Source organism: Chroicocephalus ridibundus, chromosome 1 (genome assembly GCF_963924245.1).
Source record: "Chroicocephalus ridibundus chromosome 1, bChrRid1.1, whole genome shotgun sequence".
Taxonomy (NCBI): Eukaryota; Metazoa; Chordata; class Aves; order Charadriiformes; family Laridae; genus Chroicocephalus; species Chroicocephalus ridibundus.
Genome location: NC_086284.1, coordinates 92,343,590 through 92,359,151, shown reverse-complemented (window position 1 = coordinate 92,359,151; position 15,562 = coordinate 92,343,590). Strand labels below are relative to the sequence as shown.

The 15,562-nt window shown below is 41.9% G+C and overlaps 1 protein-coding gene and 1 long non-coding RNA gene across 3 annotated transcripts in view; one reads left to right on the top strand and one right to left on the bottom strand.

The window, feature by feature from the left end:
* Positions 1-14,127, bottom strand: part of LOC134519389 (uncharacterized) — a 78,572-nt gene extending 64,445 nt beyond the window's left edge. For both annotated transcript variants that reach the window (XR_010072205.1, XR_010072206.1), the window contains exon 1: positions 12,796-14,127. This is a non-coding gene — a long non-coding RNA (uncharacterized LOC134519389). The remainder of the gene's footprint in view (positions 1-12,795) is intronic.
* NR0B1 (nuclear receptor subfamily 0 group B member 1) lies at positions 11,908-14,642 on the top strand. Its single transcript, XM_063343486.1, has 2 exons — positions 11,908-12,823; positions 14,137-14,642. The coding sequence occupies exons 1-2, from the start codon at positions 12,205-12,207 to the stop codon at positions 14,379-14,381; spliced, it is 864 nt and encodes a 287-aa protein (XP_063199556.1). The 5' UTR covers positions 11,908-12,204; the 3' UTR covers positions 14,382-14,642.
* The last annotated feature ends 920 nt before the right edge of the window (positions 14,643-15,562 follow it).

The following is a 15,562-nucleotide window of genomic DNA, read 5'->3' as shown; positions in this document are numbered from 1 at the left end:
CTGAGAGCCTGGAGGACTTGGTCAGTGACTATCATTTCCAGCATGTTATAGCCACTCCCTCTAGACTTACTAAAACTAACCTTGTTTATTTTTGTGGGGTGGATAAAACCTTAGAGGATGGACTTTGAACAGTCAGAGGCACTGCAATTTTACATCAGCCCTAACACTGGTGTAATTCCAGTAATCTGAGAAGAATGCCATGAATCAGGGTGCAGTTCAGCATCTACCACGGAAGGGAATCTGACTCTTCATATCCTTTGGTGAGCAAGACCTTTGAAAAAAAAAGCAACCACCACTCACCCAGTTTCAGTTACAGTAAGGTAATTTTTCTCTGTCTTCTTTCCACATTTTTATTATAGACTGACCTGCTTCAGAGTGAACTGCTCTTTGTTACCAGGAAAGACTGGCAAAGAGTCACGATGGATATGACGTAGAAACTTTTATAAGAACTGAACTGCTATGGGATTTGAAGGTGGAAGGGAAGAAGACACTTGAGAGGAACAGGAGGTTTCCAGGGAACTTCTGGGATTTGTGTGTGTAAAGAACTAACCCTTGTCAAGTTTAGTAAAGAAAATCACACAAGTTTGCTTTAGAATAATTAAAATGAAGCTACAAAATAACAGATTAAGTTTTGTATGCTTTATGTGGTAACTAGTATTGTAAGGACAGAACATAGCTAATTAAGAGTCATACTTCAAATCAAAAGTAAACATGGCTGTTTTACTCCAAACTATCCCTCATGTAATTGCTAAAAATTTTAGATATTAACATCTACAATCAGCAACATCCTCATTTCACATTCTCAGACCATGCTCCTGAAGTTCTGAGATTAAGAGTCCAAGGTAATGATGTGATTTACTGCATTACAGGTGTATGGAGAAAACTTGTCCTTGAAAAGAGTGAAAGATTTAAACTGAATATGTTTCTGAATACAAGAAAGAGACAATAAAGTGTCAACGATGACATTTTAGGTTTTGTTTTTTTTTTTTTCTTTCTGATGTGGATCCCCTGCATGGTGCATACTGGTAAGCAAAATAAATAATGAAGGTGTGAAAGAAGGAATTCCCAATCTTCCTCTTCTAAGGTAACCACATTTTCAAAGCCAAAACCTGGAAAGACAGGCCTGGAGGTGATAGCAAAATTAGTGAAATAGTGAAATAGCCATATATTGGTGAAATTTCACTAGAAATAGAGGGGTACATCAAGCATGATTTCCACAGGTTGGAAGGAGAAAAAAAGGATACTTTCCTTCTCTAAATCTAACTCCCTATCCTGTTTCTAAACCGGAAAGAAAACAGGTTACCCTAACAGCAGGTTACCAAAAAGCAGAATAAAGGGAAATATATTTATCAATCTTTCTTATTTCTATGGACCAACTATCTTTATTCCGTCTGTCCTTAAAAGGTCTCTTCCTCTTGCAAGCTCTATTGTATTTTCAGTTCTTTTTTCTTTTCCTTTCTTTATTTCTCCTCACTTCAAAATTTTCCACTTCTAGTTTTCTAAGCTAAAGTTTTCCTCAACATGCCCACTTACTGTCCTTCATTTCTATTTCACGTATACATTTTATGGCTACTCTATCACCATCCAGTAGCAGTGCCTTTCATTCTGCTTTGCAGTGACCTATTCTTTTGCTCATTCACACATTTCTCCTCCATCATCAATGTCTCTCACCCAGCAACAACATGCACGTGTTTCACTGTACCTCGTCCCTCTGAACTAAAGCTGCTAGTATGGACATTGGAGACTAGCAATTTTTTGCTCAGTAACTTTTCTGTTCAATGTTTTGTATTTTCCAAGATATCCAGGAAAAAAAAAAAAAAAGCCTTCAGTAATGATAAACAAGGTCCCTCCTCTTTTAATTCAACATTCAGTATCTCTACCTTCTCCTTGTCATGGTCACTGAAAAAACCATAAACCCTTCATATTCACCAAATGTAGGAGTATAACTCTAGTCATTAATATTAATTTAAAGCTAATTAAATCATAAGAACATTTTTTTATTTCTGTTCCCTGAATCAAATTGAAATGAGAAAGGGATATATATACATCAATACCATAGGCTCTTTTTCATCATTGCTTCTAAATGAACCCAAAAAAGATAACACATAACATGTGTTATCTAAAAGTTAACACAATAAAAATGGCATTCTCTCATGGAAACACACTAATTTCTAGTTCTAAATTAAGTTCCTTTATTGCTTGATTAGTATTCATGGCAGAACAATCTAAACATGGCAGGGGGGTTGGAACTAGACTATCTTTAATGTCCCTTCTAACCTGAACCATTCTGTGATTCTATGATGATTCTATGATTCAAACTCTCACAATTTTTTCTTTTTTTTTCTTTGGTGTTTTTTTTTTTTTTTCATAATACTGTGTGCATCTTTCTAGCACAATGCATTGCATGCAATTTTTCAGTTATGAGGTGCCCAAATAAATTTTCTTCCTATTCTCTCCAAGGAACTACTTGCAACCTTTCTGCAAAGACAATAGCGTAGAGATATGGTGAGGTTAAACCCTCTCCACTGGAAAGTTTTTTTGCAGAAGATAGATGAGATGGCAGGTACAAGAACTTGTAGCAAAGATTCTACAATGAACAAACTGCCCTTACTACAAAAAATAATGTAAGAATTTTCTGCTTTACTCATTATTTAGAGAAACTAGAGAATTAGTGCTAAGCAACTCCGCTTTCATCTTCTGTCTTCTAGAAGCATAAACCACTGTCTTTTTAGGTGAGTTCATGATTATTGCTCAGCTAAGCCAACTGTGTGGATAAAGACACCAAAAAAAGATTTGACATGAGAGAGACACTAAAGAAATGCACACTCGTGAAAGTATAATACTTCAGTACTACTCCTTCAACAGAAGTTGTTTACAGAATCAAATAGCTTCAGCACACGCCCTTCTTTAAATTGACTGTTTAAGAAGTCTGAGCTTGGTAAGCCAGGCACAGATCTTTCTCCTGTACTCTATTGCCAGTCTCACTCAAAAACATAATCCTTGTAATTAAATATAAAGTACCATGAACAAGCCACAGCTTACTCGCATATCTACCACTCTTAAAGGAGATACTGCAGTGTAATTAAAAATGGCAAAACTTTTGAGACTAAAAAGATAACAAAATGAAAAGATCTTAAAGTATCAGTGTATCACTCCCGATGTTTAATTAATACCAAACAGTAGAGAAAAGAGGATGCACACAGTCCAACATGAAAACAGGACATGAATAAACAGAGACTTCTAGGTCCTGCCATTTTCTCCTGTCTTGTTTTTGCAGCTAGTAATAATAAGAAAGGAAATTATCTGTCCATATGACTCTGCTGGCTTGGCTAATATTTTTTCCTCCGAAGTAGTGCTTATGATGTTCACTAATGATGCAAGGTCACAGAGTAAGCATTGCAAGGTAGTATTAGCGCAAACCTTGGGGTGAACATCTGAGATGGAAGTGCCTGGTGCAATAATATCTACAACCACACATACTAGCAGCTACACAGTAGAAGACACACAATGCTTTTTAACAGCTCAGGAGATGCAAGAGGAATTACACTAAAATCAATGTACTACTGGAAAAGTGAAAGAGGGTATCTGAGAAATAACACGTTTAGAGCTATTGGCAAGAAGTTTTACAAATGTGGTGGTAATAGTTTAAAAAATAAAGGATATAAGTCAAACAATTAAAGGATTTGAAATAATGAAAGTTACTGTAAAATAAGACATACATTTGACTACTATACTGAGTTACTGTGTTCTAGCCAAACCATAAAGGTATTTTTAAAAATAACTGGCAAGTGTTGAGTCGGTGTTAATAGTTTCGCAATACTATCCACAGTATCTTAATAGTTATCTGCCTTTTAGACAGTTGATGATTACCACTTTAAGGTTCTGAAATGGCTTGAGTAGCCACATCTTAACGCCCAGCACAAAGTGGGACGAAGTTTGCAGCTTTGCCTGCATTCTATACCAACCAAGGCGGATTTATAACAATTCAAGTGATTCACTATAAGCTTGCAGCTCTGCTTGTCATTACATTTCTTAGTCACACTCTAGCTGCAGATCTACACAATTGTATCTTAGTTTAGCTGATTCTGAGAATGCTTAAATTGTCAGAGCCAAGAGTTCTTCTGAGATCTTTGACAAAAATGTCCAGCTCTTGATTTGGGTCAACCCCAAGCATGCAGCACTTCTTCCTCTTCCCTTCTTATTCCTGCACCTTGGCATCCATGGGAAGTAGCCTTGTTTCAGGAAGCAGAAGGAGCAGCCTTCTCTGCAAGGGAAGGTGAGCCGGAGACTGGGATCACAATGAGGTGGACAGGGGCTGTCTCCTCATCGACAAGGTGTGCATTCCCACAGTACCCCAACAAGTAGAGCGGAGCAGGTCCAGCGATGATGACCAGGGTCAGCTGTAGTCTGATGGTCACTCAGCAAACTTGTAGCAGGTCCATGGTCAAGCCAGGAAGTCAAGGCAGAGGGGTCAAAGTCAGGATCAGCAAGGTACGTGGCCAGACACAGGCGTATCTACAACATAGCTCAGACAAGGAACAGAGGTCTGAGCACAAAAGCAGCTCCTGAACAAAGTGGCTTCTTACAGCTCTGATCTAAGGTTACACAACTGCACGTATCAGAGCTCTCTTTGAGCACAGGCAGCTATACCCTAAGGGGGGGGGGGAAGATCTTGCAGAACCTCTTCACCTCACTAAGGGCCATGACACCTTGCATGCATGGATTAAAAGAAAAATACAGGGTGTTGTGGCCAAGTTCCTGATCTGGATAATGTGAACAAGGAGATCATAGAGCACACTATAATATACCACTCTGTCTAGGTCCAGCCAAAAGTAACCCCTCAGATACAACATTCTTTAGATTTCTGGTAAGGCATTTTCCTGAGTGACGTGACATACCATTGTAAAACATCAGCACTATGCAATACACCGATAAAGGACTTAAAGTCAAAAATTAAATGGACGAAACACACTTATCTAGAAGAATATTTCCATCTGTAACTCAAAGGATGCCTAGACATTCTTGGATGATGACGATCAATAGTGATGAGAAGAAGTAATCCTAGGCCAAAAAACCTCTCCTCTTGGATTGCTAGACCTGTTTATATGAAATGCATTACAATGCAGCCAAATGAAAAACTGAAACAAGAAAGGCATCCTACCTCTGTTAATAAACAGCTCTCCTGCGGAAAGAAGGAGATCGGAAAACTATTTAGGGAGTTGCAGCAGACAAGCAATCTAACATGAGTTCCCAGTGCAATAATGACTTAAAAAGGCTAATATGATCCTTTAATGTGTGAGGCCTAGAGTAATGAATGTGAGTTGGGGAATAACTGTATCTCTCTACAACACTGGTGAGAACAGTATAATTGGAATACTCCGTGCACTTCTGATGTTCACACTTCAAAGGGTGTTAGAAAGTGGCAGAAGTGTTGCAATGGCCACAAAGGTTATCAATGGAGTAGCTAAAATCTGTTTTACTTATTAAAAAAGGAGTTACTATTGGCAGGGATAATTCCTGTGTTCTTAAATTAGTATGGAAAGGTGTATCAGGAGCCTAGAAGTTATAAACTGAATCTGGAAAGTAGTAGCACATTGTTAATTTTATATAGCAAGAGTTTCCTGCAGAGGCACAGAGATAAGCAAAAGTTGCACTTCAGTCAGCAAAAGCTCAGTGTTTAACAGTGCCTTTAGGAAGTCCAACAAGGGGAGCTGATGGTTCCAGCCAGCCTTAAATTCTCTGAATCTCAGACTTGCCAAGGATGTTGTCTGGCTGCAGCTGAGATAGATTAAGATGTTAGCACTTCTCACTGTACTTTGGGTTATCAATGACTGCAAGTACACTAGATGTACCAGCATAACTGCTGGGTCACTCCCTAATCTAGTTTTGTTGAAATGATCTAGGTTAGCAAAATCCTTTCTTTAAAGATGGTAAGCTAACTGGATTATTTTGACAAAACTGAAGATGTAGTCTATCTCATCCGCCAGCAGAACAGAATGCCAAATGACTTTCCTGTTAGCTACAGAATGTGTACAGATTTAGAAACCTAGTGAATTGTGATTGAAGCAAAGAATGTAGCCAAAGAGATGCATATGCTATTTGAAGATCACAAAGATTTGAAATATAGATTTTAGGGTGAACCTATAAATCATTTATGCACCTGTCAAACTCATATATGAAGAAAAGTAAAAAGGAAATGAATATATCTTCTAATACCATAACATCAATCTGATTTAATGAGAAATTATATCACTGATTCACAAGAAGGACAGTATTTTTAAATATCCAACTTGGGTGAAATATATCTGAATTAAAACCTATGGAAAGATGTATGGATTTTAGAAGCCCTCACATTGATTTTCAGATAAAATGCATGCTAACTTATAAGCCTATTTGAATGTAAATTTTTTATTAGCAGCATATCCTATGATATTACTCACAAATGTAGGTCTATTTTTGAACTTCTTAGTCTCAGTCAATCAGCTGCAATGACATACATATTTATACAGAAATTTCAACTTAAGAATTGATGTAATGGATACATAGTGTCCTATTGCCACAGTACTGCTAGAATGTGTTTTATTCTTTATGTCACAACCTTGAACAGTGTATTGAAAAGCTTAATTTTCCAGCTTTTTGACTGCTATTCCTCTGTTGTTCTGTATCAGCAATGTACTCCTCAAGGCAAATGAATGTAATAAGCTCAATAATTGAAAGTTATTTCTACACTTATATTTTATAACACAATTCCCTTATCCAAGTGTCATTAGCAAGAGTACAGATCAATTTCAGATGGTATTTAAGAGATTAATTTAAAAAAAAAGATTGCACTTGCCCTCTCTCTCCTACCCCTAGTTTTTCTGCTCTCAAACTTTAGGTTTTTAACCTCCCTGAGGGAGCAGTTCCACATGAGGCTGAGTGGAATAACAGCTTGTAGCAGTGGTCCTGCTCTTTCCCCTTTCTCCTCCCACTCCTGGAAGGGAGGACAGGCCACTCCTTTCCACCTGCTCTGGCACTCATCTGATCCTTAGCTGAATGAGTTCAGTTCAGTAAACTGGAAGAAAACCACATGTTTTCTCTTGATGGGTTAGTTTTTTGCTGATTCATCCAAACAGAATTCTGCCATATCACATGAGTGTTACAGATTCTCAGGTTGGGCAGAAACTTCAAAAGCATCACTGGGGAAAATAAAGCAAGGAGAGCACATTTGAAGGTATCTCATTTCTCTCCTACCTTTCTTGTAATTACTGTTACAGAAGTGTTGCCAGCTTAGTAAAAGGATTTGGCTCACCAAGGAGTCAGGTGAGTATCAGAGCTGGCACAAGGAAAGCAGTGGCAGCAAGTGCCTATGCGGGAGTCACCTCTTTCAGCTCCAACGAGCTACTAGATTGGCTCAGCCAGTCTTACGGGACTGCATCTTTAAGCATGCCACACTGGCAGATGTTTGGGAACCATATGAACTCCCTTTGGACAAAAAAAAGAAATGATTACTTATATTTAAACACTGAGGTGTTCAACCCTCAGCAGCATAATTAAATGTATAGTTTTAGATTGCTGGGAGCCACAGCTCTTCTTTACAGCAGAGGTGCAAAGGACCCCTGTTAATGCTAACCTGTTAGAGCCCAAAGACTGATTGATCTTTTTTAATGGTAAGGAGCTGAGTGCCTTTAACTGGAAAAAGTTTACAATGTTGCTTCTCTTTCCCTAGTTTTGACTCCCCCAAAACCTAGTTGCATTAGATACTGTGAATTAGCATATGGATGTCAGAAAAAAAGGTCTGGGGTGTGTGAAGGCCTCCTTAAATTGGCTATTTGCCAGTGGAAATATGACAGTGAAGTCCAGTAACAGTAAATTTAAATTCAGAGTTCCTACCTCTGTATCCAAAATTCCATGGCCACATGATGCAGAGCACTGATATGACCAATAAAATAAAATAAATTACAAAGAAAAATCACTTTAGCAGGTTCAGACTTGTTTAAGATATGTTGAAGGGTTGTTTTTGCATCACTACAGTTTGTACCAGACTAGATATCACCTACTTTCAAGCAGCTGACACAAAGATCTAAATCTGGTGTAAACGCTTTTTTTAATATACTCTGGCTAATTCCATAAAAATGTCACCATATGCTCATCCTGATCCAGAATAAACACATACCACTAGCTGAGCTGGTGGTGGGATAGAGTAACGCAGTCAAATCACAACCTTAGGGCAGCTGTAAAAGCTCTGTAAATTCAGGTCAGAATCCCTTGACCAAGTGCACATCAACTGTCTTTGGCTCAGGCAGCATCAATCAGGCTTTCAATATGACCCTCCCAAAGAATCCACTTCCCATCAAGGAAGGAGGCAACAGTGCAATCAGGAATACATGGTACAGCGTATAGGTAGAACGTTGCTTATCGTGAGACTTCTTCCTTAATGCCCGCTTATTTTCAAGTAAACATCCCAGTAAAATAGGGAAACTATGACTGGTGGTCAATCTAACAAATGGACACTCACAATGAGAAATGCATGAAACACAACAACACAGCTAAAATCCAAACCCTTGTTTTAATGGAGTATTTCTCTTATACAAAAGACCTCTTGCTAATCATATCCTCATAACAATATTCCACAATCAACTCTTTTTTCTCCAGAGAAAAAATTAATTTATCTTGTGCTAATCACCAAATTGAGCCTTAGTTCTACATTTGATCTTAAGATCAAACTTTATTTTTTAGCACTTATACTGGGAAGAATACTAGGTATTTAGAGGATATGAGCATCCAATTCCTCACTGGAAAAAAGCTCCCTCTCAAGCTACTAAAGCACTGACAGCATAAAAACAAATGCTTGTTTGGTCTTGTTCTGAAACCGAAGTCTTGCCCTCTGGCCAAGAACCAAATGTGCTACCAGATGAGTGATATGGAGACAATGAAGAGCAACACCAAACAGTAAGACTGCCAAGACTGCACTGTATCACCTTCATATCCAAGGCTTTTGTTTGAGTTTAAAAAAAAGCACACAAAACCACACACACAAAAACCCACCCAAACAAAAACAACCAAAAAAGACACAAACAAGTAATCCTTTGTCTGGAAGCACGTAAATCTATTCAGGACCGTACCACAAGAAGCTTGGTAATACTCACATAACCTTAGAACTTTCAGCAGAAACTGGACACATCTGCTTTTTGCTAAAAGTGTTTTCACGGATTTTCCATCAAAACACAATTACCTGTCTGAGAGGGGTTTTATTTTCTTTTTGGTTTTAAACAGAAAGCTTTGCTGCCTTTAATTTAGCTTGAATGCTATGGAAAGGCTTGAAAATAAAGACTGTTCAAATTGTTAAATATCAATGTGAAAACCACTAACAAATATTTCTAGGACATTCTTGATGTTTTAGCTGGGAAAGAGATGATCTACCCTTAATAAAATGTCATGTGCATTAGGATACGTTAAGATACATTAAGAGTTAGAAAGAGAGAAATGAGTGCTTACCTGCACTTATGAGAGAGAGAGATACACTTACAACTACCGTAATGTGATTTGTGGCACTGCATAGTAAATCAAGTTTCAGTTTCAGTATGGGATACTCATTCTGACATAGTTATCAAAGGCAAAGACTTTCTGTGTTAGTTGGTTTAGCAAATGAACTGTGTCAGCAAAATCATTTTACGACAGTAGAATTGCATCTACATTTGAGACTTGGTTGAAAGAGAAATGCCTTGAAAAATTAAACACCTGCAACCAATATTGCTACATCAGGAAAAATTTCTATTGTAGACCTGGTAGAAAAGTTAAATATTGCCTTTGCTGCAAGCAGCATCCTCCCATCAGAAACTGAAAGTTCCCACAATTGGGAGTCCAAGGTTGAAACTGCAAAGGCAATGATCCGAGTCTTGAGTGTACAATGCTTTCCCACAGATACTTTCCAAGTTACAAACTCATAAAAACCACAGTTAGATCCCACAGTCAGTCTAGTAATGTGTACCTCATAGGAAAAGTGCTACTGAAGCCAACTAAAAGTTTAAAGATGCTCATTTTCTAAAACTTGGCAGGATTTATCTCTGAAGTTAGTGGAACACACCCTCCCCCCCAAAAGAAACCCCCCACAACAACAAACCACACACACTAAGAAGGAAAAAGACTAAAATCCTGTAAAATCCTAACATAACAATGTTGAGAAAACACTGATGAATATAACAATCTACAATGGTAGATTGGAAATGTTCTAGACAAATAAATGAGTTTTTTCCTATTACCAGGGATACTAATGAAATGAAAAATTTGGTAAAATTTGATATTATTGAAATTGTTTTGGAATTCTAAGCATTTTTTTTAAAAGGATGTTCAGTGAAACATCATTGTTTCCTACTCCAGGGACCCAACTGACCTGCCTGCAAGCTGTAGTCATCATTTCACTGGTGCAATGTAAGAGTTCTCCACTACTGCAAAGCCAATAAAGGGCTCTATCATATTTGGGTTTGCGGAAAAAAATGCATTTCATAGGTAAAACCAAAGGTACAATAATTTTGACTTTGGACAACCTGCATTTGGAAAAGAAGATTTACCTGGGACAGCTAACCCACCAGAGCTTTATATAGCTTTATATAAAAGTGACTTCTGTGTTGTTCGTAAATAATATCCCTTCTGAGTCCTATTGCGAAGAAATACTTAAAGAGAAAGGACTATATGACTCTATACCTATGTAAGCTGATAGGGTAGGACTGACTTCACAGGGAAAAGAAATTGCTGAGATCCAGTTTAAAGTTATTTTGTCTCTAAGAAACCCAAAGCGCTCAATGGTATTTGCTTAAAAAACACGTATACTTTCATTGAGAGAAAATACAGCTTTCCAGGAGTGATTTAGATATCCCTTAGTAGCAGATACTGATGGAGCAGGTACAGAAGGTTGCTTGCAACTGGCTATTTTCTCTAAACCTGTGCCAAGGTTCTTCCAGATGACAAGAAACATAAAATGTTTCTGGTTTAGCCCATATGCAGCAGGCAGAAGTAACTCTAAGCACTCTCTCTAAGCACTCCTCTCTGCTGCATCCACTTTTAGTTTGTCCAATTGAGAAAGTAAATGTCCTTATTTTTCATTCAAGAGTAAAATCACATTTGGGCAATCACTGTTCCCCTATCCCTCCTGTGTAAGCATCAAGGCCTGGAAGGATTATTTTCTTGCTTTGGAGTCAGAGGAGACGGGTCTCAGAAAAGTGGGTAGGTAAGTCTAGGAGGAAAGATTCACTTTGGGACAAGCAAAGCCTGAAAGGAAAATGGAAAAGTTAAACTGATGGATGGAACAACGTGAGATCAGAAACGTGGGCCACACATTGCGAAACAGAGGAAGGGAATTACTCACGGGGGATGGTTTCATAGGAGATCGACATTGATGCTGCAGGGGCACCAGCCCCAGGGCACCCTGATGGAGCCTTGCTTCCACCGCAACCTCACAGAGCCACCCTAGCTTGGTCAGGAACATGTCTGCTTCTCCTTCCCCAAACAACAGCCCAAAGGTGTTAATTAGCCACATGGGGCATCACTCCTTAGGACAGGCATATGCAAAAGCCCTTGGTATCATTAGCTGCATCTCCGTTTTCCCCTCCTGCGGGAATTTTATTCCGTCCCCCCCTCCCCGGCCTTTTCTCTCTCCTGCCTCATACCGGCCACACACCGGGAGGGCAGCGGGGCCGGTAGCCATTTAGCAAGGAAGCCCCGCAGGGGTCTCGGGGGGCGGCGGCGGCGGGAGCTGCCCTGTACGGTGGCGGCACCCGGCGGGGGCCCGCCCTGCCCAAAGAGGCCCGGGATCATATAAACCGGGACGGGGACCCGGGAAGAGGGGGAGAGAAGGGGCGAGGAGGGGGCGTTTGGCCGCTCCTCACGCCGCAGCCTATAGGCAGGGGCGGCAGGGCTCAGCGGCTCCCTCTAGGCATCGCTGCTTCGGGAGAGGAGAAGGAGGGTTTTCTTTATTCATATTGTTTTTTTTTTTTTTCTTCCCCTCCTCTCTCTCTCTCTTTTCCAGCCAGTAAAGAGTGTGTGCCCCTTTGAACCACACACACACACACACGCACGCACGCACACTGCCGGCGGCTATAAATCAGTTCGGAGCCGGGCAGAGGGCGAGCAGTGCGTGTCTCCCCGCGGGACGAGGCGGCAGGAAGCGCCGCCGAGCCTGCCAGGCGGCTCAGCCCGGCCGCTGGGTGCCCGTACCCCCGGGGCGCCATGGCCTGCGTGGAGCGCTGCTGCCGCTGCTGTGCGGACGGACGGCGGCACAGCAGCATCCTCTACAACATCCTCAGGAGCCAGGAGCGGGCGGCGGCGTCGCCGGCGGGGCAGGGGTCGAGGCCGAGGCGGGGGCCGGGGCAGGCGTCCCGCGGCTGCCCGTGCGGCGGGTGGCGGCGGCGGCGGGTGGCCCTGAGGAGCCCGCAGGTGGCCTGCAAGGCGGCCTCGGCCGTGCTGGTGAAGACGCTGCGCTTCGTCCAGAACGTGCCCTGCTTCCAGGAGCTGCCCCTGGACGAGCAGCTCCTGCTGGTCCGCAGCTGCTGGGCGCCGCTGCTGGTGCTGGGGCTGGCGCAGGACCGGGTCCACTTCGAGACGGTGGAGAGCGCGGAGCCCAGCATGCTGCAGAGGATCCTCACCACCCGCCGGCAGGGTGAGCAGCCCCCGCCGCGGGGACCGGCGCCGGGCCGGCCGCACCACGGCCCCGCCGGCGGTGGCGGCCCGCAGCTGCCCTCGGCCGGCGAGATTCAGGCCATCAAGGGCTTCCTGGCCAAGTGCTGGAGCCTGGATATCAGCACCAAAGAGTACGCTTACCTCAAGGGGACGGTGCTCTTCAACCCGGGTGAGTGACCGGACGGGGGCGGCGGGGGGCTCTCTCTCACGGGGCGTCGGGCGGCGAGCGCGCTGGCCCGAGGGCGCCCGCCTGTATCCCCAGCGACGCGGGGCCGACCCGGGCTTTTCCCTCAGGAGGGAAGAGGTGGTGGAAGGGGGCGGGGGGGCGCGGAGCAAGGTTTCACCCCGCTGTCCCCTCCTCAGGGCCCCGGCTGGCAGGCGGGCAGCCGTTAACGGCCGCCCCGGCTGCCGTTACCGCCGGGAGGGGGTCCGGCTGCGGGTAGGTCGGGGGTCCCGGGGGCCGGCGCCTTCCGCAGAAGTTTTCCGCCAACAGAACAAACCCGAGGCGATGGCTGAGGGGAAGTTAGGGGACGGCAGCCGTGCCCTGCTCGTTTCCGAGCCTGGCGGCCTCTCCTCAGAGCGGGACCCTTCCCGCCGCCGCCGGGCACCGGCCCTCCGAGGGTGGCGGGTCGGAGGCGTGCGCTCCCCGGGGGGTTTACCCGCCGCGGAAAGCAAGCCAGGCGAGACTCAGGGCTTCCAGGAACAAACTGCCGTTTCGCCTTTGTGTCTACCATTTATGAGGGTTTGGGGTTTTTTTGCCATCGCGTTACTTTATGGAGACTTGCATACGTGCAGCTCTGACAAGTGATTGCGTATCATGTCGGCGACTGACCTGAAAGGTAGCTGCCAGGTTGGAAGCGGCGCTTCCTAAATATCCCACTACTGTGTGAAAGTGGGTTATGGCTCTTCCTGCACTCCCACTGGCAAACTGTTAGACCGAAAAGGGCAACTTCTGCACTCTCCGTCCTTCAGTATCTTTACTATAGTTCACCAGGAAACTTTCCCTCATACGTTGCAGTTAATGCTTCTTGCCACTTGTAACCTGGAGCTACTCAGAAACAGTTGTCAAAAGATGCCTTAAATGTGAGCTTTGCGGAAGTGAACACATTAACAAGTTTTTTTTATTGCCTTCCCCACTGTTTACAGATTGCATTTGTCACTCTAAAGGTGTTTTGGAGAGCATTCTTCAATCAAAGTTTTTGTTTTATCAGCTGATTTATTTAACACTTAAGTGAATGTTGGCAAACATTGTATTTCAAGTTTGTGGAGTGAAGAAGAGTATTGAATGTCCAGAACACCAACATGATAAAATTTTGAACTGGCCTATGTGTTGATTTTGCATACAAGAAGTCTTCCAGCAATTGCATTTGCTTCGTATCTTGAGTGATAAATAGAATCTGTAAGCTGATAGTACTTGTTCTGTAAGCACGTTGTTTTATAGACAAAACCTATGTAAACGGAAGAATTTATTTTTCTTTTCAGATCTACCTGGACTGCAGTGTACACAGTACATTGAAGGACTGCAGAGGGAAGCACAACAAGCTCTAAATGAACATGTCAGACTCATTCACAGAGGTGATGAAGCCAGATTTGCCAAGCTGAATGTTGTTCTATCCTTGTTAAGATCTATTAATGCTAATGTGATTGCTGAACTATTCTTTAGGCCTATCATTGGAGCAGTGAACATGGATGACATGCTTTTGGAAATGCTTTGTGCAAAATTATAAAGGCGTGTAAAAGAATGAAAATAAATCCAATGCAAAGGAAGCCCTAGAGCAGAATAGTGTAAAGTACTGTAAATAAACTAACTTATTGTTTTTACATAGATAGTATTTTTGTATTCCATAATAAAATATTCTTCAAGTTCTGAAATTTAATTTTTATTAAACACAGTGTTTTTGGAATAAGATTACACCAAAACAAGCTTTAAGGTTGTGGAGAATGTTCGTATCTGAAGTCGACTGGCTTTTCTTTTACCATGTCTCTGAATAAAGATCACACTTACTATATTGTACTTTCAAGGTGACTAATCCCTCCTCTTTCAAAACAAGAAACAGTCTAGGTTTACATTTTAAACATAGTTGGCACATAGAAGGGGGAATGAACAAGCCGTTTACTTTGCATATTTCAGTAATATTGAACTAGGGTACTACAGTCAGTTCTGCTCATAGTTCACATACTGGCTGTATGAAGGGCTTACTGCAGCCAGTGAACTACTTCCATTGACTTTAACAGAGTTGAAGTCTACAAAGAATATTAAAGAAAATATTCACCTAAGGTTTTCGTCCGTATGAGAAAAATGTGTTGGGAATATTTTGAGACTTAAAGTAGCTTGCTCAACTCTAACACTTGCAGTAAAACATTTAATTTAAGACTTTGGGCTTCAGGAGAATAAAGTAACTCTATCCTCCAAAACAACAAGCAAACAAGAACACCTCTAAAAATACCCAAACAGCAAATGCTGAAGAGGATCAGGAGAACTACTGGTGTGGACTCCACACGTTTTTTTTTGCTTTCCATCTAGGTAATTGCTAGCTAGGTTTTCAAAAGGCAGATTCTTCAGACTATTTATTCCTATAGAAACACAAAATTATTATGCTTAAATAGTGTTTACCACTGGTACATCCATCAGAATTTGTCAGCTGGCATGAAGACATTTTAATTAAGCATCCAGTTTACACATTTTTTTTTTTTTGTCTTGGACTTGATCCTTTCTCCCAAAGCAGTTGTGTTTTTATTGAAAAAAAATCCTGTTTCGGAAGGGTAAATCAGTGATTTAAGGGGAATTTTTTTCATGGTTTTCCTTTTTCTGGGTGCAGTTTTCTAGCCTTTCCCCTGGGGAATACTGGTAAAAAATTGAGAGAGAAGTGTGACAGTGTTCCCAAAGTAAAAAAGATCAGTAACTTTA